Source organism: Schistocerca gregaria, chromosome 2 (assembly GCF_023897955.1).
Source record: "Schistocerca gregaria isolate iqSchGreg1 chromosome 2, iqSchGreg1.2, whole genome shotgun sequence".
NCBI lineage: Eukaryota > Metazoa > Arthropoda > Insecta > Orthoptera > Acrididae > Schistocerca > Schistocerca gregaria.
In genome coordinates this window covers 1053985090-1054011723 of record NC_064921.1, presented here as the reverse complement: position 1 = coordinate 1054011723, position 26634 = coordinate 1053985090, and the positions used below count along the sequence as shown (strand labels likewise).

The 26634-nt window shown below is 40.5% G+C and overlaps 1 protein-coding gene across 2 annotated transcripts in view; it reads left to right on the top strand.

The window, feature by feature from the left end:
- The window catches only part of LOC126335590 (cytochrome P450 9e2-like), an 81914-nt gene that overhangs the window by 38813 nt on the left and 16467 nt on the right, over positions 1-26634 (top strand). For both annotated transcript variants that reach the window (XM_049999029.1, XM_049999030.1), the window contains exons 3-6: positions 15725-15856; positions 15933-16135; positions 21494-21674; positions 23932-24159. In XM_049999029.1, coding sequence (XP_049854986.1) covers positions 15725-15856; positions 15933-16135; positions 21494-21674; positions 23932-24159 — 744 coding nt within the window. The remainder of the gene's footprint in view (positions 1-15724; positions 15857-15932; positions 16136-21493; positions 21675-23931; positions 24160-26634) is intronic.

Below are 26634 nucleotides of genomic sequence, written 5' to 3'. Positions count from 1 at the left end.
CCAGTCGCTAGGTTCTCTTCGTTGTTCCAGGGAACTATGACAAACTATTGCTAGCAGGGGAGCATGTGCTTTCGCATAATCTTTGTAGGATCTTAGAAGTATCTTAGCTGCTCCTGATGCCTTTCCGCTATTAAGTGATATTAGCTGATTTTCTGTTCCGCCATTTCGACGTTCATACGATGGTTGAAAGGAAGGCCCGTATTACGATCTTTCATCGATGAAACGATTTCGGAAGACCAAATCCAGTATTTAGGCCTTCTTTCTGTTATCTTCCGTTTCTGTGCCGTTGTGGTCACTCAGTCATTGAATAGATGATTTAGAACCGATTACAGATTTTTCGTAAGACTGAACCTCTTACGGTTTTTACTCAGATCAGGTCTCCAAATCTTACTTTGAGTGTCACTGAACGCCTCTCTCATTGCTCTCCGTACGCTAATTTTCGCTTCGTCCAGCTTTTGTTTGTCTGCTGGGTTTCGACTTCTCTTGACCATGTGATGAAGTTCTCTTTGTTTACGTAGACGTTTTGTTCAGATGGTTAAAAAAAATGGTTCAAATGGCTCTGAGCACTATGGGACTTAACATCTGAGGTCATCAGTCCCCTACAACTTACAACTACTTAAACCTAACTACCCTAAGGACATCACACACATCCATGCCAGAGGCAGGATTCGAACCTGCGACCGTAGCGGTCGCGCGGTTCCGGACTGAAGCGCCTAGAAGAGCTCGGCCACACAGGCCGGCAGCCGTTTCGTAACACGGCTATTAAACCACGGTGGGTCTTCTCGTCCCTCACGGCCTTGCTCAGAACATGTTTGTCTGAGGCATACTGAACGATGCTTTTGAATTTCTTCCATTTCTGTTCTACATCTTCGTCCTCAGCGCTAAATGTTTGTTGTTAACTACTCAGATACTCTGCAGTTCTTTATCCCGGCACTCTTGTTGCGCAAAAATATTTTCCTGTCCTTCTTATCATTCCCTGCAACACTCATAGTCACAGTTACTATCACAGCCTTATAATCATGATACCTTGCGCAAAGTCAACTAATCCTATAAGTTCAGGTCTGTTTGTAACTACATCTACATCTACATCCATACTCCGCAAGGCACCTGACGGTGTGTGGCGGACGGTACCCTGAGTACCTCTATCGGTTCTCCCTTCTATTCCAGTCTCGTATTGTTCTTGGAAAGAAGGATTGTCGGTATGCTTCTGTGTGGGCTCTAATCTCTATGATTTTATCCTCGTGGTCTCTTCGCGAGATATACGTAGGAGGGAGCAATATACTGCTTGACTCCTCGGTGAATATAAGTTCTCGAAACTTCAACAAAAGCCCGTACCGAGCTACTGAGAGTCTCTCCTGCAGAGTCTTCCACTGGAGTTTATCTACCATCTCCGTAACGCTTTCGCGATTACTAAATGATCCTGTAACGAAGCGCGCTGCTCTCCGTTGCATCTTCTCTATCTCTTCTATCAACCCTATCTGGTACAGATCACACACTGGTGAGCAGTATCCAAGCAGTGGGCGAACAAGTGTACTGTTACCTGCTTCCTTCGTTTCCGGACTGCATTTCCTTAGGATTCTTCCAATGAATATCAGTCTGGCATCTGCTTTACCAACGATCAACATTATATGATCATTCCATTTTAAATCACTCTTAATGCGTACTCCCAGATAATTTATGGAATTAACTGCTTCCAGTTGCTGATCTGCTATTTTGTAGCTAAATGATAAGGGATCTATCTTTCTATGTATTCGCAGCACATTACACTTGTCTAGATTGAGATTCAATTGCCATTCCCTACGCCATGCGCCAATTCGCTGCAGATCCTCCTGCATTTCAGTACAATTTTCCATTGTTAACCTCTCGATATACCACAGCATCATCCGCAAAAAGCCTCAGTGAACTTCCGATGTCATCCAAAAGGTCATTTATGTATATTGTGAATAGCAAAGGTCCTACGGCACTTCCCTGCGGCACACCTGAAATCACTCTTACTTCGAAGACTGCTCTCCACTGAGAATGACATGCTGCGTTCTGTTATCTAGGAACTCTTCAATCCATTCACACAATTGGTCTGATAGTCCATATGGTCTTACTTTCTTCATTAAACGACTGTGGGGAACTGTATCGAACGCCTTGCGGAAGTCAAGAAACACGGCATCTACCTGTGAACCCGTGTCTAAGGCCCTCTGAGTCTCGTGGACGAATCCCGCGAGCTGGGTTTCACGCGACCGTCTTTTTCGAAACCCATGCTGATTCCTACAGAGTAGATTTGTAGTCTCCTGAAACGTCATTATACTCGAACATAATACGTGTTCCAAAATTCTACAACTGATCGACGTTAGTTCTGCACATCTGTTCGACATCCCTTCTTGAAAACGGGGATGACCTGTGCCCTTTTCCAATGCTTTTGAACGCTACGCTCTTCTAGAGACCTACGGTACATCGCTGCAAGGAGGGTTCTGCACCAAGTAATTTTCAGACAAGATACTCCGAATAATGTCACACAAATCGCTGTGTTTAGCACCACTTTTGACAGCGTGACTCTCGCAGTCTATACGTGGCAAGCTGAAGTCACTCCCTGTTACAATGGCACGATCAGGAAAGTTAACAATATTCTGGAAGCTCTCTCTCTGAAGCGTTCTACCGCTACATCTCCCGACCCAGATGCTCTACAAAAGCATCCGATTAGCTTTTTTGACCGACCATTGTTGAAAAATTTACCTGGATTAATTCACATTCGAAATCAGTGATACCTTTGCTAGATACAGGGTGGGGCAAATGTAAGTGGCCAGGGAGAGCATGCATATAACCATACCACGTGGGCAGTGCAAAGGGGACGATGGTACTTACAGTGGAGCAGCGGCTGTTCGTCATGGAAAGTTACGTGACAACAGAGGCGTGGCAACGGTGTTGTCAGTTGTTTGCTGAGAAGTTTAATAGTGTCAAAGTGCCCATGCAATGCTTAGTCCGAAAATGGCGTCAGAAACAGTCTGTTTTGGAAAAAGTCAAAAAACATTCCGAAACGTTGTCCGCACACCAGAAAATATGGCTGCTGTTCACCGGAAAATGCTTCAGAGTCCTAGTAAATCAATTTAATGCCTGTCGCGAAAGACCAGCATGTCACGTCTATCATGCAGACGAGTATTCCACCTGGATCTGTACTCCGGGTTACTGTTGTTTGCCCCACACTTTATTATCGACTTTTTACTGTAATAAATACTCTGCTACCACTAGCAGCGAACCTATCATTGCCGTAAATTTTCCAATCTTACGCATAATTTCGTTGCTATTCACTTCCGGTTTCAACCAACATTCTGTTCCCAACATCATTCGTGCAGTATAGTATAACCTTCAATTAGCGATACTGATCCCAAGAGAGGGGGAGGGGCGCGGAGGGTTAAGTTCCTCTAACCTAAAAAAAGAGAAAAAAAGGAAAAAGAACGCGGCTTAGGTCACTTACGATCTAAAAATAATCATCTTGCCTCCTGCAATGTATTCCGTAAAACGTTGTTTCATGTTTGACCACGAGGCTCTTGGCTTCTGGCATTTGCTTTACGCGTTAAGGGTTTTTTGCTGAAAACAAATCCTCCCAAGAAGGACATCACCAGTTGCTAAAGAATAACAGTAACTGAGTGACTCCTAGCATGCATGACATTGATGTGGGAGGACCTAGATGCGCTGATCTATACGGACAGGAAGAGATAGTGGGGGTACAGCAAAACCAACTCCATAATGTTGCCACTAGTATCTCTACGCAATCTGGGTCGTCAGAGCAGCACAAAGCCGTTGCAAAACATCTTCTACTGAGATCTGGACCAGACTCCGACTGCTCTCACAGTTCTTCAGTCAGAGTCTCAGGCGTAACTTTCGCTACGTACGTACGATGCTGAGGTCCACCAGCCACCACCGACTGGAGGAGCCACTGGTGCTGCCTGCCTCCACCATTTCCAGGACTTGGCCTCTGCGCCTCCACCACCTCCAGGACTTGGCCTCTGCGTCGGAGACGAACAGGAACTTGGAACTGGCCATCGACCTTCGCTACGCTATTTTGTTCTACTTTCCAAACGAATATCACACACCGACTGTTTCGTTATCAACGTCTGCAGACAAAGTTCATTTTTGTCCAAAACCAGCGCTAATCACGAAATATCGCAAACTGTTGTAGTGATTATTTTCTCTGAAGAAGGGTTATTTTGGTCTGGATACTTTTCAATGAAATTGTTCTTTTAGATTTAGATTAGATTAGAATACAATAGATCATGAATACAACACTTCGTAATGATGTGGAACGTGTCAGGTTAATAAAAGGTGTCTATACAAGATATAACATTACACAAAATATTACATGGCACTTAAGGGGAGCCGGAGGTGGTCAAATCCAAAAAATTACGATTTTTTTTTGCTACCGAAAATTAATTGGAACATTCCTCTTTAATGTAAACTTTGAATTATTCTTCTACTCGCCCTAGAAGTGGAGTTATTACCATTTTCCCCCACGCCTGCAGAGGAAATGGGCAGCCGCTGAATGCATCTAACACCCTCTCGTGACTTCCTGGCGAACTGCTTGGGATTTTCTCGGCCTGTTACACATACAGCGCCTTATGTTATGCATACAGCGAGTGTGCAAGGGTTGGCTACATTGTTTTCTGTGACAAATGAAGCGCTACAAGCGCGGAACATCGTCTCTTTGCTGTTTACCCTTTCGAATTAGTTCAGTGTTGCACATGTTGTTGGTAGTATTATACTTCTTGTGTAAAGCGTTGTTCTGGTTACGATGCCACGTTTTAGTAACCGTGTATATAAGAAGAGGAAGAACGTAGGGAAAAGAAAATTAACACTGACAAACTGCTTATTTGCTTCTGTCTCGGGTTCTTCGGCCGACGTTCGTGTGATGATTTTGCTGACGTTTCGCCAGCACGAGTGGCTGGCATTGTCAAAGCTTCACCCTCCATTGCCGGTCCGGCAATGGAGGGTGAAGCTTTGACAATGCCAGCCACTCGTGCTGGCGAAACGTCAGCAAAATCATCACACGAACGTCGGCCGAAGAACCCGAGACAGAAGCAAATAATCAGTTTGTCAACAAGTGGCCACGAAAGTCTTAACAATTTTGTAAAATTAACACTAATACCAAGTTGCGATACTACAATTACTGAAACAGTGCGTTCTTCTGCTAAGCGACACACGGCCGGCCATTGCCCTGTGACATCTTCTAGCAAGAGGCTGACTGGTGGAAGTGACTGATTTCGTGAATATGTTAGTGACAGTGATGATATTAACGAAGTACTGAATATTGTATTATTATCTTTTGTGCTGAAAGAAAGTGTTCTGTGCAAAATGTGTTCAAGTCTTAGGTCCTTTACTGTTCTTGATATACATTAATGACTTACCATTCCACATTGATGAAGATGCAAAGTTAGTTCTTTTTGCTGATGATACAAGTATAGTAATAACATCCAAAAACCAAGAACTAAGTGATGTAATTGTAAATGATGTTTTTCACAAAATTATTAAGTGGTTCTCAGCAAACGGACTCTCTTTAAATTTTGATAAAACACAGTATATACAGTTCCGTACAGTAAATGGCACAACTCCAGTAATAAATATAGAATTTGAACAGAAGTCTGTAGCTAAGGTAGAATTTTCAAAATTTTTAGGTGTGTCCATTGATGAGAGGTTAAACTGGAAGCAACACATTGATGGTCTGCTGAAATGTCTGAGTTCAGCTACGTATGCTATTAGGGTTATTGCAAATTTTGGTGATAAGAATCTCAGTAAATTAGCTTACTATGCCTACTTTCATTCACTGCTTTCGTATGGCATCATATTCTGGGGTAATTCATCGTTGAGTAGAAAAGTATTCATTGCACAAAAACGTGTAATCAGAATAATTGCTGGAGCCCACCCACGGTCATCCTGCAGACATCTATTTAAGGATCTAGGGATCCTCACAGTAACCTCACAGTATATATATTCCCTTATGAAATTTGTTGATAATAATCCAACCCAATTCAAAAGTAATAGCAGTGTGCATACCTATAACACCAGGAGAAAGGATGATCTTCACTATGCAGGGTTAAATCTGACTTTGGCACAGAAAGGGGTAAATTATGCTGCCACAAAAGTCTTTGGGCACCTACCAAACAGCATCAAAAGCCTGACAGATAGCCAACTAACATTTAAAAATAAATTAAAAGAATTTCTAGATGACAACTCCTTCTACTCATTGGCTGAATTTTTAGATATAAAGTAAGTAAAAAAGCACTTTGGTTTAGCTTGTGAGATGAAGATAATCTGTGCATGTTGCAAGTATCAAGTGACTTTCTACAATTCACATGCCAGTCTCTTTTGTGAAAATGGACGATCTAGAGTGTTTGATATGAATGTTCGACTTGTGTATGGTCTTCGGTCCATTTGAAAAGGGTCTGCTGCTGGTAAATTGTTTTGTGGTATTATGAACTTGCCATCGCCTCCAAGCACATTTGGGTACTACTGTGAACTGGTAGGATCCTCTGTTGAAGATGTGGCTTTGAAAACCATGAAGGAAGCAGTGGAGTAATCTGTAGAAATTAACAGTGGTTCTAGGGATTTGGTAGTGGCATTAGATGGTTCCTGGCAAAAGAGGGGTCATAAATCCCTGAATGGGGTTGTGTCTGCTACTTGTGGTGATAGTTCAAAAGTGATAGATGTTGCAATATTATCAAAACATTGTAGGTGAAAAAATAAAATCAAAGGAGAGCACAGTGGAACCTGTGAGGCAAATTTTAGTGGATCAAGTGGAGCAATGGAAGTGGATGGAGTGAAACAAATTTTTGAACGTTCAGTTCCCAGATACAACATTAGGTACAAATACTACCTTGGGGATAGTGACTCCAAAGGTTTCAAGACTATAGAGGAACTGAAACCATATGGTAATGAATTTGTAGTTGAAAAGTTGGAATGCATTGGGCATGTGCACGGCTTCGAAGCCTCAAACAAACTTCGGGTTCAAGTAAGCTCAGTGATGGAAAGACAATAGGAGGGAGAGGCAGGCTTACTGATGAGGTGATTGAATGTCTACAGAGATACTATGGGTATGCTATAAAGCAAAATACTAGTAATGTTAGTGACATGCGAAAAGCAGTGTGGGCATTGTTCCTTCATACCGCCTCTTTCAATAAATACCCTCAACACAGCCTGTGCCCAAAAGACTCCTGGTGCAAATATAATGCAAAAAAGAACTATGATCACAAACATGGTTCGCCAGCAGCTGTGATAAATGCAATAAAACCAATTTTTCATGACTTAGCACAGCCAGAATTGTTACACACATGTCTACATGGAAAGACGCAGAATCCTAATGAGGGTGTAAACGATTTGATTTGGAAAGTGATTCCTAAAAGGGTGTTTGTAAGCATAAAAACACTGCACTTTGGCATTTATGATGCAATAGCAACCAACAACCAAGGGAACAGTGTGAAGTTCTGAAAACATTAGGATTTACAGCTGGGGTGAACACTGTACGAGCACTAAGAAATATTGACAGAGAAAGGATAAGAAGAGCAGAAAGAAGAGAAAGGCATATGAAGTATGATCTAACAACCAGCCAGAAAATAAGACAGAAGAGGAAGCTTTTGGAGGATGAAGAAGAAGACCCTGATAATCCATCCTATAGTGCAGGAATGTATTGAGAAACCTTGATAGCCATTTCCCGTAAATTAGAATTTTTCGAATATAAGGAACATTTTCCCAAAATCCACTCAAGCTAGAGAGATGAAATTTTTATACAGCACTCCTAGTGGTCAAACTGCATTGTAACACAGCTATTTGGCAATATGTTCAGTAGTTTCATTTCAGTTTAATTATAAAGCAATTATTTGTAAAAAAAATGTGGGTCATTAATAAAAAAAGTAATTGGAAGGAAACTAGAAAAGATACTCCCAAATCCCTCTGTCATAACTGCAACACTAAACTACTCTATACTTTAAAAAAATTCAAATTTTTCTGTTTAGTAGTTTATTCATAAATGTTCCTCAAACTTGGTGATTTCAACATGGGCTGCATAGGCACCTCTGGCTCCCCTTAATATTATTAATTTTTTGTGGGGGTTGGGGAAATTACCCACTCACTACGTCCAAAAATTCATCTAATGAATAGAAGGAGTTGCCATTCAGAAATTCTTTTAATTTCCTTTTAAATGCTGTATAGCTATCTGTCAGACTTTTGATGCTATTAGGTAAATGACCAAAGACTTTTGTGGCAGCATAATGTACCCCCTTCTGAGCCAAAGTTAGATCTAACCTTGAGTAGTGAAGCTCATCCTTTCTCCTAGTGTTGTAGCCATGTACACTGCTATTACTTTTGAATTCGTTCAGATTGATAATAACAAATTTCATAAGTGAATATATATATATATATATATATATATATATATATATATATATATATATATATATTCTGTCCGGGTACAGTCAAGATCTCTAGCTCTTTAAATAAGTGTCTGCTGGATGATCTTGGATGAGCCCCAGCAATTATTCTGATTACATGCTTTTGTGCAATGAACACTCTTTTACTCAATGATGAGTTACCCCAGAATGTGTTGCCATATGAAAGCAGAGAACGAAAATAGGCGTGGTAAGCTAATTTTCTGAGATGTATATCGCCAAAATTTGCAATGACCCTAATAGCATAAGTAGCTGCACTCAAACGTTTCAGCAGATCCTCACTGTGTTTTTTCCAGTTCAATCCCTCATCAATGCGTACACCTAGAAATTTTGAATATTGTACCTTAGCTACTGATTTCTGATCGAAGTCTGTATTTATTAATGGTGTCATTCCATTTACCCATGCAAGACTTATCAGTATTGATGTACACTGGCAGAAAAAAACTAGTGCGCCCTTCTAGAGGTTTCGAATTCACTCAAGATTTATTGTGGGGACAAGGAATATGGAACATATGAAATGATTACATTTGCAGGTCAAGAGTAGAAGCAGTTCTGAGGTACCGGGTATCGACCCATGCTGCAACACCCATATCAGTACATGGTGTAGCGTCCACGGGCGGCAATGCAGGTGTCGGCTGTGGCGTCCACTGGATTGTACAGACTGCGAATGCTGTCCTGCGATACCTTATGCCATGCCTGTCGACTTGTTCACGTAGTTCCGTAAAGAGTTGTTTCATGACGAGTAGCATGAGTCACTTCCCGTCCCATCATATCCCAAATGCACTCGATTGGAGACAAGTACGGAGTACATGTTGGCTGGGGACATTGCTGCACGTCTTACAGCGCACGTTGAATTTCGGGGGCAGTGTGTGGACGAGCAGTATTGTGTTGGAACAACACATCACATTCCTGTTGCAAGAACAGCAAAAGAATGGGTCTAACAACATTCTGCATGTACCGAGTGCATGTTAGCATCACCTCCAGAAAAACCAAAGGTGTTCAAGAATTGTAGCTTATTGCACACCAGATCATAAGGCCTTGGTGGTGGGACCAGTGTGTCTTGAACGAATGCACTGTACAAAACAGCACTCATCAGCCCCATACATGCAAACGACCGTCACTTGCAGGCAGAATCTGCTTTCATTGCGGAAGACCCATTATGGGTCCATCTTCCGACTTATCCTCTGACGGCACCAGTCGAGCCGTGTACGTCGATGTTGTGCCACGAGTGGTATCGGACCAGAGGTTTGCGTGCCCGTACTCCCACTGCTAATGTTTGGTCCGTAACAGTTCATGCTGACACATCTGGGCTCAGAAGCTCCCTTATCTGTGCTGTGGTACCTTCCCTTATAGTACGACAGTCCAGACAGGTCTGTTCACATGACCATTGATTCCAGCATCTTTGCACAACTGACGCAGTGCGTCCAACTTCTTGTACAGTTCTCTGAAAGGACCATGCCGCCACTCGGGAGGCCACAACTTGACCCCCTTTCAGAGTCGCCTATTTGGTTGTAGGAAGCATGAGAGCATCACCATAGCATGGCTGCCTGCTTACTTCACATGTCTGCACCACACTGAGCTTTCTGGCTATGAGCGTTCCCTATTAAATGGTAGATACAGATGGCGATCTGGTAGCTACGCCACTAGGCTGTCTGTTTGCAGACAATGCTGAAACCATTATCAGTGCATGTACTATCCTCCAGGCGGCATATGCCATCATCGGATCAAAATCGATGCTGTCTGTCCAGGGGTCCAGCAAGGTATGTATATGCAGATTGAAGCGACAAATGAAAATTTGTACCAAGGCTTGAATTCGAATGCGGGTGCCCTGGTCACTAGGCAATTGCACAGACTACCCTAGCACACTTCCCTCCTCAATCCAAGCTCCCATATGGTAGGGAAGTACTGGCGTAGTCCGTGCAGTTGTGCAAAGCCACGATGCCAAGGTGGCATACTGGTTAGCATGTCTGCCCACTGACCAGGAGACCCGGATTCGAACCCCAGCCTTGGTACAAATTTTCATTCCTCGTGTCAGTCTGCGTATATACATCACAGATTATGAAGCTTGAAAAAAGGTCTTTGGAGCCATATAGTTTCATTTGATTATCAATATTAGCCTGAAATTCTGTGCATCGAATCTTTTACGCTAATTCGTGAACTGGATTGATCTGTGCTCTTTCCCAGTCATGATGGACAATTCGCAGCCCTGAAGATTGTCGATAAATATGAGATAGGAAAGCAGCTAGTGCCGCAGTGCATTTAATGTAAAATCTAACTGGAATAAAGTCGGGGACTGGTGCCTTGTTCACTGTAAGCAGTGATCACTGTTTTTCAGTGCCTCGGATGCTGATATAAAAATCGCTCATTGATAAATCTGTACGGTAGTATCCTTTTGTGTATGTATATTTTTAAACGCGGAATTGAATATTTTTGCTTTCTCTTCAGTTGTGACATGAGACGGGTAACGAGAGGTTGAATGGAAGATTTGAACATATTCATTGAGTTTACGTATAATCAGAACATCCCAAGACCCTCTGATAGCTCTTTCTTCAGGATATTACTGTGAAAATTATTGCAGGCTTCAAGCATGGCTCTTCTTATGAACTCATGAGTTGCTTGTAAGATTATTTTACCAGTGTGAGTCTTTGTTGTCTTTTATTACGTTCCTTCTTAGGCGTAGATGTAGGACAATGCTTACAACGTCTTTCATATTTAACCACTATTGTGCATTTGCTAGATCTGAATGAAATGTTTTCCGTTCATCCTTTAAGTGTGTTGTTATTGTCGAGCCATCAGTTTGACCAAACACAAATACTCTCCCATCTTTCCTGAAGATCTTTTTGCCGGTGGTGTCCATCGTTCCTGTATTAGGACCATGGTCGCTAATCCCTCTCTCAAATGAGGCTGCAGAAGTGCGCTTAAGATACAGGCGTCGATCCAATAACTAACGAAGAATTGAGGAATGTACAGCAGTCAGTCACCAACAATCTTGTTATTGCAGTTCTAGTTGGATTACAACCACTGTATGGCTATCATCAATGTTAAAATTTATAAGAATACACTACAATAAGACACGTGCATGAATCGAAACATTATAGTTGTAAGCTATCCGGACAGAGAATTAGTTACCCCTAGAGAAATCATTACAAGCGCCATTTAATGCCCTGTGATTGGGTCCCCGGACTCGATAACCATCTGGATTCAGTTGAGAGGTGACGCCGCAAGGTTGTGCAGTTACATCACATTAGGATTAGGCCACTCACTGGGGATTTGATCGCGCAGTTCCACCAGACTACGAGTATACTAATGTGGTGTTTTACTCGCTTTTCCAACGTATTCAGCAGTTTTTCTATGGAATGATTTTGCAGGCCTTGTTCAGAAAACCTGTCAATACTCTTCCGACAGGATGGAAGTTGCTATTGTCGTCTTCATGAGCCTGTGTGACAAGTGGTCTCTTGCGAGGTGACTGGCACCAATTTTCTCTCTCTAAGAGATTGGGATTGACATCCATTCCTATTGAGTTTGGAAGCGATTTTGATTCACAAGCCGTGAAACGCATCTTTGGGCTTTTCAGTTAGGATCTTTTCCCGACCACAGTTCTGACGGCGGGTTTTGTGGCCACGTGTGTTACACTGCTGCATCTAGACACGTTGAACGAAACACCACCAAATCCAGCAACTTCACATAATCTATGGCAACGGGCATGACTAAACACTATCGCGTCCTTAGATTTTACCCATGTTTATGTACAATTTCCACTTAAAACATGGATGTCTCACTGATCGCTACTGTCTTACACTCATGTAGAGGAAGTGCACCTAATTTTCAGCATTCTACTGTAGCACCACGTCTCAAATGCTTCGATTCTCTTGTTTTCCGGTTTTCCAACAGTCCACGTTTCACTACTATACAATGTTGTGCCTCAGACGTACATTCTCAGAAATTTCTTCCTCAGATTGAAGCTTATGTTTGATACCAGTAGGCTTCTCTTGGGCAGGAAAGCCCTTTTTTCCACTCCGAATCTGCTTTTCATGTCAGCCTTCGTTCGTCGGTCATGGATTATTTTGATGCCAAGGTAGCAGAATTCCTTAACTTCACCTACATCGTGATCACCAATCCTGATGTTAAGTTTCTCGCTGTTCTCATCTGTGCTACTTCTCACTATTTTCGTCTTTTTTCGATTTGTTCTCATACCATACTTTGTACTAATTATACTGTTCATTACACTCTGCAAATCCAGTAACTCGTCTTCAGTTCCATTGACGATAGGTGTTTCATAACCGAATTTTATCATTAATAGCTTTTCACCTTGAATTTTAATTCCACTCTTGATCCTTTCTTTTATTTCCGCCATTGCTTTCCGATGTATACGTTGAACAGTCCCTTTCTTACAATTTTTGTAATCCGAGCACTTCGTTCTTGGTCTTCGAGCTCTTTCTGTCCCCTCTTGTCTCTGGTAGATATTGTATGTTACCCGTTTCTCACTGTAACTTACCCGTTTTTCTCAGAATTTCGAAAACTTTGCACCATTTTACATAGTCTAACGCTTTTTCTGGCCAACAAATCTGTGAACGTGCCTCGATTTTTCTTTTAGTCTTTCTGCCATTATTAACCGCAAATTCAGAACGTCCTTTCTGGTACATTTACCTTTCCTAAAGGCGAACTGGTCATCATCTAACACATCCTCAATTTTGTTTTCCATTCTTCTGTGTATTATTCTAGTCAGGTGCTTGGATGTGTGAGGTTCAAATGGCTCTGAGCAGTGTGGGACCTAACATCCGAGGTCAACAGTCCCCTAGAACTTAGAACTACTTAAACCTAACTAACCTAAGGACACCACACATCCATGCCCGAGGCAGGATTCGAACCTGCAACCGTAGCAGTCGCGCGGTTCCGGATTGAAGCGCTAGAACAGCTCGGCCACCGCGGCCGGCCAGGATGTGTGAGGTGTTAAGCTGATTGTACGATTGTTCTCGCACTTGTCGGCTCTTGCAATCTTCAGAATTGTGTGGGTGATGTTTTTCCGCAAGTTGAATGGTATATAACCAGAGTCAATACATTCTACACACTAGTTTGATTGATCGATTTGTTGCCACATGCCCCAATGATTTTAGAAATTCGGCTGGGATGCTACCTATCTCTTCTGCTTTATTCGATCTTCGAGAACTCTTTTAAATTCTGATTTTAACACCGAATCCCCTATCTCTTCTATATCGCCTCCTGTTTCTTCTTCTATCAAGTCCTCAGACAAGGATTTCAATGTACTCTCTCCACAGATGGATGTAGCTACTGCTGCTACTACTACTACAAGTCTCCACAACATATGTTTGTGCCGTAAGCTCGTTAGATGGTGCTACTGTAAGGCTACACATTTTCGTCAATTATAGAAACTACGCAGTGCGCATTAAGTGAAGAGTGCAATAGCTAAACTCTGTAGTGGGCTTGCCAAATGTATAATTTATTACAGTGATAACGTGTATAATAGTTAAAAACACGAATTAAAGTTAAATTTAAAATTGTTGAAAGGAAATGGTTACGTGATAATATATGATTCTGAGACGGTCTTGTGCTCATTTTAGATAAACGGAATAGTATACACAAGAACAAGTTTATGGAGCTAATTAAATAACATGAAGTTGGCGGAATAACTAAGGAAAGAAGCGAAAAGTATAAAGATGACAAACTAAAATAAGTAAGTAACGACATCTGTTGACGTAGCCTCCAGAATGTCGGTTAGGCAAGAAGTCGGAGTAACTTACCCACGAGAATGCGACACGCCATTCCAAAAACAGTATAATAACAATTTATAACAGTCACTTAATAAGATTACGTTGTTAATGAAATGTATTGCATAAACAGAGAAGGGAGAATCAAACGCGAAGGTAAAACGAAAAATACTTGATGCACTCTCTACTATGAAACGACAGTGCAAAGATACACTTACGAGAGGCGTTCAGTCATTAGTGTGAGACGCTATCAAATAGAGCAAAGTAGACATTACATGCAAAATCGCGTTTCTCATTGAGCACTTCTGCCATCGGCCAGTTGGTTTTGTAAACATCAAGCTACTTCAACAAATCGAGAGCATAGCCTTTTTGCGCTCTGTAAAGAAAACGTATACTTTCTTGAATACTTCCTTTAGCATGTCCGGTTGCTGCTATGTGCAACGAAAGGCAGTTTTGTTACTTGGCTGTAAATGCTCCATAAACCGTGCATTAAATGAGCGGTCGATTTGTCCGATACAATAGCCCGCCAATCAGATCCTCTATACAAGGCAGCCGTCAAAGGGATGGTTTCCATTCTTTCTGTTTGAGTGTGCGTTGTCTATTACTTGTTCCGTGTTTCTTTAGCCTCTTGTACATAGTTTACAGAAAAACTGTCGACTGTTGCAATTTGCTTTAAAATACCGAGTTCTTTACGTATTTCGTTGTTGTTCGAAGATGAACGAAAGAGCCGGTGAACCATTGAGGTACATTAGGCTATTCTATATCGTGTCGCACGACATGAACTAGCATTGACGATAATATCTGTGCGTGTGGGTTTTCTGAAAATGGAAAATTTGTATTTGTGGTCGACTTTCTTAACAGTAAAATCTAGATAATTAATGGAGTTCTCTTCTGCTTTTTTGGGTGCATGCTACATATTGCTTACGCAAATGCGTCAACCTCGGTAGTGTAATCCTCCAACAGTAGTGTATTATCGTTGACATAACGTTTACAGCAAATAGCAGCCTTTACTTGCAGCTTATCTTGTATGTTTCTAGCACTGATGTTAGTCACACAGTGGTTGAAATCTCTCTAGATCTGCAGTAAGCATGTTATTAGCGACTGACGTCCTGTACATTTCTCAGTTTCAATAAACACAGTCACTGAGCACAATTGTTCCAAATGGGACCGAACCTGAGCTAACGAAGAGGTACTGCACCTATTGGCGAAGAAATGAAATTCTTGAACAATTTGACTAAAAGAATGGATCAATCGGGAGGACACATCAAAAGCCACCGAGGAGTAGTTAATTTTGTAATACAGGAAAGTCTGACACGTGAAAATTCTAGGGATAGATCGAGACTCGGCCAAACTAAGCACTTCCAGTATATCTGTGTTGCAGTAGACATGCAGATATGAAGGTACTTACACATGACAGATTAGCAAAGAGCTTCATCAAATCAGTTTTCAGACTAAGGACCATAACAACAACACATTTAATTAGAAGTGATAAAACTCCTGATTTCTTCGGATAATATAATGTAACCAAGATCACAGTATTTGTTGGACTTACACAAGTTTTTGTGAATTCCACAGGACAACGATGGAGAGACATGCGTCGCATCCTAACTCCGGCTTTTACACCAAACAAGATGCGCAACATGGTGCCCTTCATTCAAGAAATTGGACGTCAGATGAGGGACTACCTAGCAAATGAAATGAAAGAAGGTGGTATACGACTTATGACCTGTTGTTTCTCTTAGTCCTGAAAACTGAAATTGTAATTGCAAGTTTGTTTCTTCAGGTGAAAGCATCACAGTTGAAGCAAAAGATTTCTTTTCGAGGATTAGTAATGATGTAATTGCATCGACTGCATTTGGTGTCCGGATTAACTCGCTGGTGGATAGAAATAATGATTTCTATTCTATGGGAAAGGAGGTTACTGATTTTGGACCACGAAAAAGTTTCATTATATTCGGCTATCTTCTCTTCCCAAAGCTAATGGAGGTAATGACTTCACATGTGAAACATTTGCTGTTATTATAACACATATCATTATTCTTGTCATAGTATTTCATCCAAGACACACAAGATACTGTCATGAGAATAGTGTTTCTCTGTTAAAACAGAGAAATATCTTTACTTAATAACAGTGTATTCTGAATGAAAATATTATTTCATTTGCATTCTTCATGTGTCACACATTCTCCTTTCTTTCCTCTCACTTTACAAGGCTACGAACACACCCAGCTTGCTTAAACGTTAGTATCACCACTCTCCTGCATTAGCCATCATTTTCTTTTCGTCAGCTCATCTCCAGTTCTTGCTTATTACCTACTTCACGTAACTAAGTTGCCATATTTTTAAGACGTCTGAAAACTTCTGCAACTGCAGTCTTTTCCCGAGGTATTGTGGATTCTCTCTCCATTCTTCTACAATTACGATATTGCAGAAAAGCTTGAAGAACCATTATCCTCATATGCAATAGCAATGGCAGAATTCTTTCAGAGTCTTCTCGAGACTTCCCTGGGTATCACAAATTTGTTTGTATGGCCATTAAATTAAGTTGCATAAAAAAGGCGGCTTTATTTACAAAGTAGTGCCCCGAGTATGCTGAACTCGGCTATTATATTTTTACTTCTACCATTGTGTTTGATTGTTGAATTGTACATTACATATTGTTGTTTGTTACCATTCCTTGAAATCCAGATCCTGAGAGGAAGCCTGGCCATCTGATAGAGGCACCAAGATGAACTCTTTGTCTGAGTGCCTTTTGTGGGACGACACACATTTCTCATACTCATGCCATCTCCTGGTAACATTCCCATGGGAGGGGATGCCTGTGATCCTCTGGACAGTGGGTAAGTCGCTTGGCAGATGGTTCACCAGTGCCAGTGCAGTATGCTGCAGTGGACTCGCTGCATGAACTGGCTTGCAAAACCACGTCATCCCCCCTGAGTATAGGACTGCACCCAAAGATTGGTGAGGTCACTGACTAAATGAGGGCTGCCATTATCTTGCCTCTCCTTTGAGATGTCTGGTCTTCAGTATTTTGACTGTTTCCTAATTCCCTGAGGTCTCAAAGCAGTGATCCTAATCGGCACACATGACACAGTCAGACAGACATTTCTCTCATACTTTGCAATTATGCTTTTTACAGGGTGTGACAGAACCGACTAAGGAGTTTTAAGGAGCAATAAAAAGTAAATCTGGATGTATAGAGAAAAAATGTTTTTATTTTCTGAATTAGTACAATACACCATTTTACATTCACTTAGTTTTGAAAATAATGTCCTCAAGATGGCGGCCGTTAGCATCAATACATTGTTGTACACGATCCCACAAGTTCCCAGTAGCTCTTGCACACATATTGTGGGGTACGGCAGTCACTTCGTCAATAATCTGCTCTTTAAACTCTGGCATGGTGTGAGGGCGGCTTTTGAAAACCTTTTCCTTCAGTTATCCCCAAAGAAAGTAGTCACAAATGCTGAAATCTGGTGACTGCGCAGGCCACCCAGCATCACCCCTCAAAGAGATGAAGCGTCCCAGAAACATACCTCTCAAAACACCAAGTGAAATTCGAGCTTTTTGAGCAGTAGCTCCATCCTGTTGGAACTACAAGTGCCTCCAGTCCATGTTCTTCAACAGTCTCGTCCATTTGCTCAAAAATTTTGCAACATAGAAACATAATGTGTGGAATTCATTGTCACGGTCACTCCTACCTCCTCAAAAAGTAAAAGTCTACCACGCCAAACTGTGATATGGCACACCACACTGTCACTTTTGGAGAATGTTGCGGTCTATCATGAATAATTCTGGGGTTATTTTCAGCCCAGTAGCGAAAGTTTTGATTATTCACGCACCCACTAAGATGAAAATGTGCCTTGTCACTACTGAAGAAAGCTGCATTCAGAGGAATCTGAGCAAGCATTTGCTCACACAGAATTTGACGGTTGGCATAGTGTGCTGGGCGTAATTCTTGAGCAGTCAGTACTTTGAAGCAATGGAACTTCAAACTGCATTGTAGAATCCTTCCAAATCTGTGGTTTGAAACCCCCAATGCAACAGCAAGTCGTCGAGCAGAATGTTGCAGCGATTGTTGAACTACTGTTCTCACCCGCTGCACATTTTCTGGTGTTCTGACGCCTCTGTGTCGGCCATGTGTGTCTATTCTTAGCGTGCTACCAGTTTCCTCCAACTGCCAAACCCAGGTGGCCGGCCAAAGTGGCTGGGCGGTTCTAGGCGCTGCAGTCTGGAACCGCGAGACCGCTACAGTCGCGGGTTCGAATCCTGCCTAGGGCATGGATGTGTGTGTTGTCCTTAGGTTAGTTAGGTTTAAGTAGTTCTAAGTTCTAGGGGACAGATGGCCTCAGAAGTTAAATCCCATAGTGCTCAGAGCCATTTTTTTTTTGTCAAACCAGGACCGAGTTGTGTTTGCATTAGGAACAGCATTTTTGTGTGGAATGTTGAACCGTCGCTGAAAAGCTCGTTGTGTAGCATCCACGGATCTGTTGTTTTCATAATAAGTGTGAAAGGCAAAACCACACTGTACACAGGTCCAGACCATGTTGGCTACTGAAATGAGGTCAACGACTGAACAAAGGCAGACCACGTGCAACTACATACCACCACCACAGCCTCAGCAGCAATCGATAGAAATTGCTTAGTCAGTTGTGCCGCACCCTGCACTTCTCCCTGGACTACCAAATTAAATAACGCTCAGTACCTTGACATTCCTAACATTAACTTTCTCATTCTCATATGTCTCTCATGAACTGCGTATGCTTGTTTTTCCTAATGATGTTACTTTTTGTGTAATAACTTCACTTTTACCATTTTTAAGCAACTGCTCATTATACAATCCATTAATTTCTTCCTACCGCTAATTTGTTTTGCTTCAGATTTATTATACGTGTTCTTCTGCCTGGCCTTCCTCTCTCTCTCTCTCTCTCTCTCTCTCTCTCTCTCTCTCTCTACCCATTTGATGGCATTATTATCTTATAAGAATATTTAACGGGGCTGACACTGTCTTATTCATCACCACTGTCAGTATTATTGCAATTATTTCATTATTATTATTATTATTACCACTATTGTTGTTGTTGTTAAGTAAGGTTCGGATGTGGGTAAGCATAGGAAATGAGATGACAGAAGTAATTAGCAGGGGATCATGGGAGAAGTGTTAGACCATGCTGTTGTCTTCTGCCTACTCTGCTTAATATTCGTTCATATGATTTAATTATCAACCATTTCAACAAGAGAATGGGGGGAGGGGGCAGGAAGGTAAGGAAATGCATAATATTTGCTGATGACATCATATTACAAAGTGAATGTCTTTAAAATAACTGAACACCAGATTTGGGGAGTATGGAATGAAGATAAATCTGAAAAAGATTAAGACAGTAAGTTTTCACAAAGCAAACAAGAAAAATAAAAGATGAAACTAGTGATTAGTTGACACAATAGACAATCAGGGAAAAGATTTGGAAAATGTTTTGCGTGGGGTGTTGCTATGTAGGCTGCCAAAACATGAACAGTGTTGTGCTGAGAGTATAAACACTAACAGGCTTTTGTGACGAGAAAAATGGGAGGTGTAATGTCGAAAGATAAAATGAGAAATGAAGTTGTGTACCCAGGCTGAATGAGAAATGACAATTACAGAAACAATTAAAAAGAGGAAATGAAATTGCCTATGCCACTGCAAGGAATTGTATGTAACAGCCTGGGGTGGATGGCCTCTACGGTTGCATGGTTGGGTAGTAGTGGTGGGTCATTGCCAGGATGTTGATCATAGGAAATACATGTAAACAGCATCACTGATCAGTGATTCATAAAGACTCATTCTGCAACACTAGTAGCACTGCTCCACATTGACCACACCCATCCTGGCACATGCTGTGGGCAACACATGAGGGACCGCTGAGGCCAGCAGCCAACGAGAGATCAGCCATGATACGAATGGCTAGTGGTGTGCTGATGCCCAGGGACCGTGTGATGGCACACGCACTGCCTACAAACACTGTGGCCGCTGGCAGCGAGGTGTGCCAGTGGCACGGAATCCTTGCAGGGGGCGCCAGCCCTTAGCAGTGGAACCTGCCCTGCGAGTGAGGCTGCGTATCGTGAGGATGCCTTCACAGGGGTGAGTGGCAGCACTGCCCTGTTCTCCAGAGGCTGCCTTCCAGGGAATGCCTGCTGTGGCCAGAGTGAGCCATAAGGTGGCCCACCATTCAGAAGGCACCAAGTCCAAGAAGCTAGAATTAGTGACTGGAGACAGGCTGGAAGCGGTGAAGGCCAAAACGCACGGTGACTGCCTGCAGAACTATATTGCCCCATTATCTCATGTAGCCTTCTCTTCACAGTTAAGCTGCCAGACTGGAATACCTTTGGTTACAAATGACAGGTATTTATACTGGTTAGGTGCTCATTTGTATCACTTCTAACCGTGCACAGTACAACACCATGGCTGCTTGCAGATGTGGAAACCATCCGGCTGACACTCCTAGCTACCCCTCTCACTTTGCTGCATCCTCGGTATTGTGGTGCTCGACAGGGTTCGGCCTGCAGTGAGTAAACTGACCAGGTGCCGCAACTGCCGTAGTGGTGTTTTGGTTCCTGCCGACTTATAATACTTCTTGCACCTGCTGTGGCAGAGTTGCTATTTTCATAGTAGTGCCCAAAAAATAGTGGCTGCTCTACAGTGGGGAGATCAAATATGGAATCTTTTGTATTACACAATGTGAATGAGAAACAACAGATTCGTGAAATAGTTAAGAAGAGGAAAAGAAATTGGCTAGGTAATGAATTGTACTAGAAGAAATATTGACTTAGAACATGAAAAGAGGAAGAAGAAAAAGGTAACTAACTGATGACATCACAGTAAATGCATCATATGCAGCAGTGAAGAGAATGGTGCAAAACCCGTATGACTGGATAATGCTGAACTGGCAGTGATGGACCTGCCTTATGTGCACAACACATATTACCACCACCACTCATTTCTTCTGCACAGTGACATATTAACTTATGGAGAGACTTCAAGGATGCATGGTCAAATATGAGAGAGTACCTGAATTCTCTAATTTTGCAAGATGAAAAGAGCCTGAGAAACTTCATTTCATTTGATGCTAATATAGTTTTACTGTATTTCATTCTTGTCCTATACCTCCCTTTTTTAGACCCCATTGATAACGTTATCTCTTCCATTTCTGCAGTGCGATTTCTAGCAATGGTTTTTTTTTATGATATTGACTGATATAATTTTTGTTGAATATCAGTCATAGGCAATTGTTACTCATTTAGTTATGTGTAATATATTAAGCAAAGTTCCAGCATGACTGACAATCCTTCCGTGTCATTCTTGTAAAGGCACTCGGCATCAAGTTCATGAGAGATAAGTGCTACAAGTTCTTCACTTCTTTGATCATGGAGGCAATTGCTCAACGGGAGAGGCAGCGTGTGTTACGTCATGACATGGTGCACCTGTTGATGCAAGCTTCCAAAGGCGAACTCCAAGACACATCTGATGACAGCAGCAACCAGAAGTCTTGTAAGTTTTTGAGCACTACTATAATTATATAGAGATGCCCTACGTTGTTCTGAAATTGACAGATAATGAACACTGGTTATTATATCATAAGTGGTTATTATATCATAAGCATTTCAGAATCTTGAAGTTGACTATGCAGGAATTCAGAATCATGCTTGTTTTTAGCGCCAATATCATGAACAAATCCAAGATCAATACATTCTTCTTTTTTGACAGTAAATTTTGAATCTAGCATATGCTTGGGAGAGGAGAAAGGTAATCTATATTTTGAGGTAAATGTCCATGTGTAGGGGCAGGAATAATACTCTAGCCTCATCACATGCACTTGAAACTCAGACACAATGCTCTACAGATAATGATTTTTCTCATCGACTATACAAGTACATTGTAAGGGCTACCACTATCCACATAAAAATAAGGTCTCTGAAGGGAGTGATTTCTAGAAATCATCGCTCATAAACGTAGCAGTATACTTTTTTGTGGGACATCAACAAATGTTGCTAAAATTTTTCATGATGATTAAATTTGCTCCAGTAGTATTTTACAGATCCTTTACTTGGATAAAATTGTATACATGACTTCAGGATGTAAATCCCATGTCTAGGAGCTACAAAAAACTAAGAGAGATGTTTCAGAATTAATTAACATTATATGCTTCCTTACAAATGTGCACTTCAGCTCATATATCAGCTGCATACTAGAAAATCGTACCAGTCATATAAGAAATTTATCAAGTAGTGTGTGAGATCCCATGTGGGTGACCATATGCTTTGAGTCTGCTGGTACACACTAGGTAAATGGGGACAACTGATTATAAAATAAATGAATCAGCAAGTAAATGCTCAGTGCCAGACTAATTTAACCTAAAAACCAGCTGTTAATGGTCAGGCATGAGAAACACATTTAAAAACGTAAAATGAAGGCATGAATGTCAAAGGTATCTTACTATATAAGTGCCCAGCCCATCACTTATTCTCAGCATCCAGCACAACTGGTTAACAGTCTGCTCGGCAAACCAAAACGATGCACTTATAAGTCATAGAGTGGCTACCATCAGAACTGATACCGCAGGTGGGAGGGCAACTGCAGAAATCAGCAAAGCCACACTCCCTATGTTTTCTCACAAGTGCCTTCCACTATTAATAGTGCTAAAATCATATTTCTGTATGACATTGAGTAAAGTCAGAGCAAACAATAAAAGTAAAACATACAATAAATAATTCAGTTGTCAAACAATAAAAATAATAAAAACATAGCATAAAACATTAGATGTCAAACTGAAATATCACAAATTAAACAAAACAGTGCAAGACGCAGAGTATCTGGTGTTAAGAAGTTAAGAGACACAAAAATGTATGTGCACTGAATGTCTACATAGTCATAGAGCTACACATTACGTACATAGTTGAGGAACAGTATATTATATACAAACCCATTAAAAGAAAAACTGTGCCTAGCTGCAAAAACATTATGCAACACCTCTCAGTTGGCATGACATGCAACTTCCAAGACCAGGGGATAGATACTATAGGTACAACTTATGCAAAGATGACCAAATATGACAACCTACTATAGCAGAAACCACAGAAGAGATAAACATAGTGATCTCTTACAGTATGTGCAAACTGTGTCTTGAAATGATAGTTCATCCTGGACCATTGTTCAGATTGCCTTAAGAGAATGTAATCCTTTTCTTGAGATGTGCATCATATTTACTACAAATTTACCCTGCGTAGCAATGGCAAGAACTCAGGTTTCTGATTTCATACCACATAAGGATTCTCACTTTCACTGTACCTGGACATTGTGATAGATGTTATGTCCAACAACTAGTTTAGTTAGAAGCCTGTAATAATGGCTGTATTTCAATGGATGAATTTAACACTATTTTGAATAGTTATATTGGTTATCTTGTTTTTTTGGGACAGTGACTTCTCGCACAGAACCTTTTGTTAGAATAGTGCACTGCATGCAAGAAAATGTTCTTGGATTTCAAATATACATTTTGAGGAGTATGTTCTTATATGTTTTCAGTCACATTTATTTCAGTATCTTAGACACTGTAATATGATTGAAACAAACCATATTTTAATTAGCTTTATTCAAAGTTCTACTGAATTTTATATGAAGTAATGTTATCAAGCATACATCATTAAGAAGTTCATATTGTGAAATGAACATATATCTCTCTTTCTTTCCTTATTATACTGGCTGAATGGTCATTATAGTGATGGTATGCATTACTCTCTCTCCATAGCTACTCTACAGGATATAGACCTTGCTGCACAAGCAATGATTTTCGTGTTTGGTGGTTCTGATACAATTTCAAATCTTATGAGCTTCACAGCATATCTATTAGCAAAGCATCAAGAGGTGCAGCAAAAACTTCACCAAGAAATAGATGAGCTTCTGCATGAAAAACACGATAAAGGTTTCACATATGAGGATGTTGCAGCTTGCAAGTATTTGGATATGGTAATATCAGGTATGCAAAATATGTGTACTTGTTTTTTAATTTTCATTAATCAAAATTCTGAACTCAGTGCAGGTTTTGTTACAGCATCTTTTGAATGAATCTACTGCTCAGTAATAGAAATATTTTGTTTGAAGTGGTTTAAGATTACATGATTTATTGCAATAATTATGATACTAGTAGAGAAAATGTCACTTACACATTTTGAAATGATATTCATGCATGTGCACTGTATCATTTATAAAATATGAACATAGGGTTATATGTGAAAGCTGACTCAGTGAAAGTGATGTACTTTCTTGTTTTGTTTCATGGCATAAAGTGACACCTCTTAAAACTACACAAGTAATTGTCCTGGCACGAAATCCCATTATGTTAAAACTCATAACAACTATTTTTCTGTCTTATGAATTATTTGCAGGTGGGAAAACTGCAAAACAATTTCATCTTAATGAATTAAGCATAAAGTAAATAGTATGAAGCACTGCATTCAACTTTTTACAATGGCAAAGGAAATTTATGGAAAAGTATTAATATTATTAAGAACAAGACAATGTAACTTGTATTCAGGAACAAACAAACATTTTGTATTAGAGAACAGATATAGATTTAACTACAGAAAGTATGTTAGAATAAAAGTAATTTTCAGTAAACACTCTGAAGGGCAATCTCTTGACATGAAAGAAACGACTGCATGAAACTGACTAAAAACCTAAAAGCTGATGTATGACACAACTGTGAATGTTTGCTGTTGGAATTGCATGGGGTGCCCGTAAAAGATATACCAGTTGCAATGGTATAGTAAAAGAGTTTAATTTAAACTATGTACAACAAATCACACGTGAAACTGAAGGTTAACTAACCATAGTTTTCTTATAAATATTCAATATGTGCATGTTTTATTAAATGGCACACATCCAACATAAAACAGAATTCTTCGAAGGCTTTAGTTAACTACTCCAGATTAATGGAAGCAATAGCCTCTTCAGTTCTGTGTCTCAACTCTGACAAATCATTAAGTAGTGATGGAATGTAAACACAGTCTTTTATGAAGTCCTATAGGAGGGAAAAAGTGTGGTGTGAGGTCAGGTAAAGTTGGAGCAAGTGGAAAAGAACTTTATAGCATTGACCATTACAACCAGTCCTTTGGTCGGGGATGTAGGAATTCAACCACTCTCATACAAGCCTTCTGATTAGGGAAGGAGCCATTTTGCAACATATTCAGACACACCACCTCTGTTACAGTAGTTTCAGCAGAAAAGAAAAAATGGTCCATTCATCTGATGTTGGGACGTAGCACAGAAGACATTTAATTTTGAGGAATCTCTTTCATGCTCTACAGGTGCATGAGGGTATTCAGACCTCAAGATATGAAAAGGAATGAACCCCCATATCAAACCTTCCCACTTAGATGAAAAGTTGCCTCCTCATTGAACTTCACATAATCAAGAAAGTCAACTTCTCAGTGCAATGTTTCACTTGCAGAGTTATTATGTACATCTTAGTCATCTGGCTTTAGGGCAAGTACCAACTGTAATCAATATGGACACATGTATAAACTTTTTCTTAAAATCCTCCACACTGTTGTCTTTGGCAATAGAAGTTAAAGTCTTGCCTTCTGTACAAAATTATTAGAACTACAAAATTAAGATTCTCTGATACTCCTCTTTAGACACTTTTAATCATCCTGGGATTTTCCCTTTACACATACATCTGGTCATTTCAAACAGACTATACCATCAGCAGATGTTTTTGCATCATGAAGAATCACAATTAGACTTTAAATGAAATGTATGTTGAACTGAAATTACAGATTTTTTAAAAAAAAAAAAACTACGTAATGTGAAATACTTTATGTTTGGGAGGTGCAGTCTGAATATCTGGTGCAGAGAGTGGGAAAACAACAAAGCAGGATTCACACACATGGTTCTATAAAACTGTTGGAGTTCCTGTTTAATTGTTAATATGAACCAACAGTCTATAATGCTTACAGTTATTATTAAAATCTAGAGCTAGGATAGTCTTGTATGGACACCCTGTATTCCCTTAGTGTGTGATAAATTGCCAAACCATGTTCTCTAATAACATTCTGGTTATAGAAGAGCTTTTCTCTTGCCTCAGTGATAATAGAGTAGTTTATTTGCACAGGTCACTTCTCAAAAGTATTAGGGAAACATGAATTTGTGCATCTGCCATACTCCATTGAGCATTAATGCAGGACTAGGTATGTTATTTAATTATATCTTTATCTTTCACAAATTATGTACACAACAAAATATCATTACTCCTCTTCCCTTTTCATTAAAAGACCTGAAATATATGACAGGTGTTGAAAACAAAGTGGAAACAACCCTTCATCCTTTTATCTTGAGTGCTTTTTATTGGATTTTGATAACTTCAGTAACATTTATGCGCTCTGTGAGCATTTATTACTGCCCTACACTTATGCACCATGGGCTTTATAGGTCTACAGAGGTCACCGTGTCA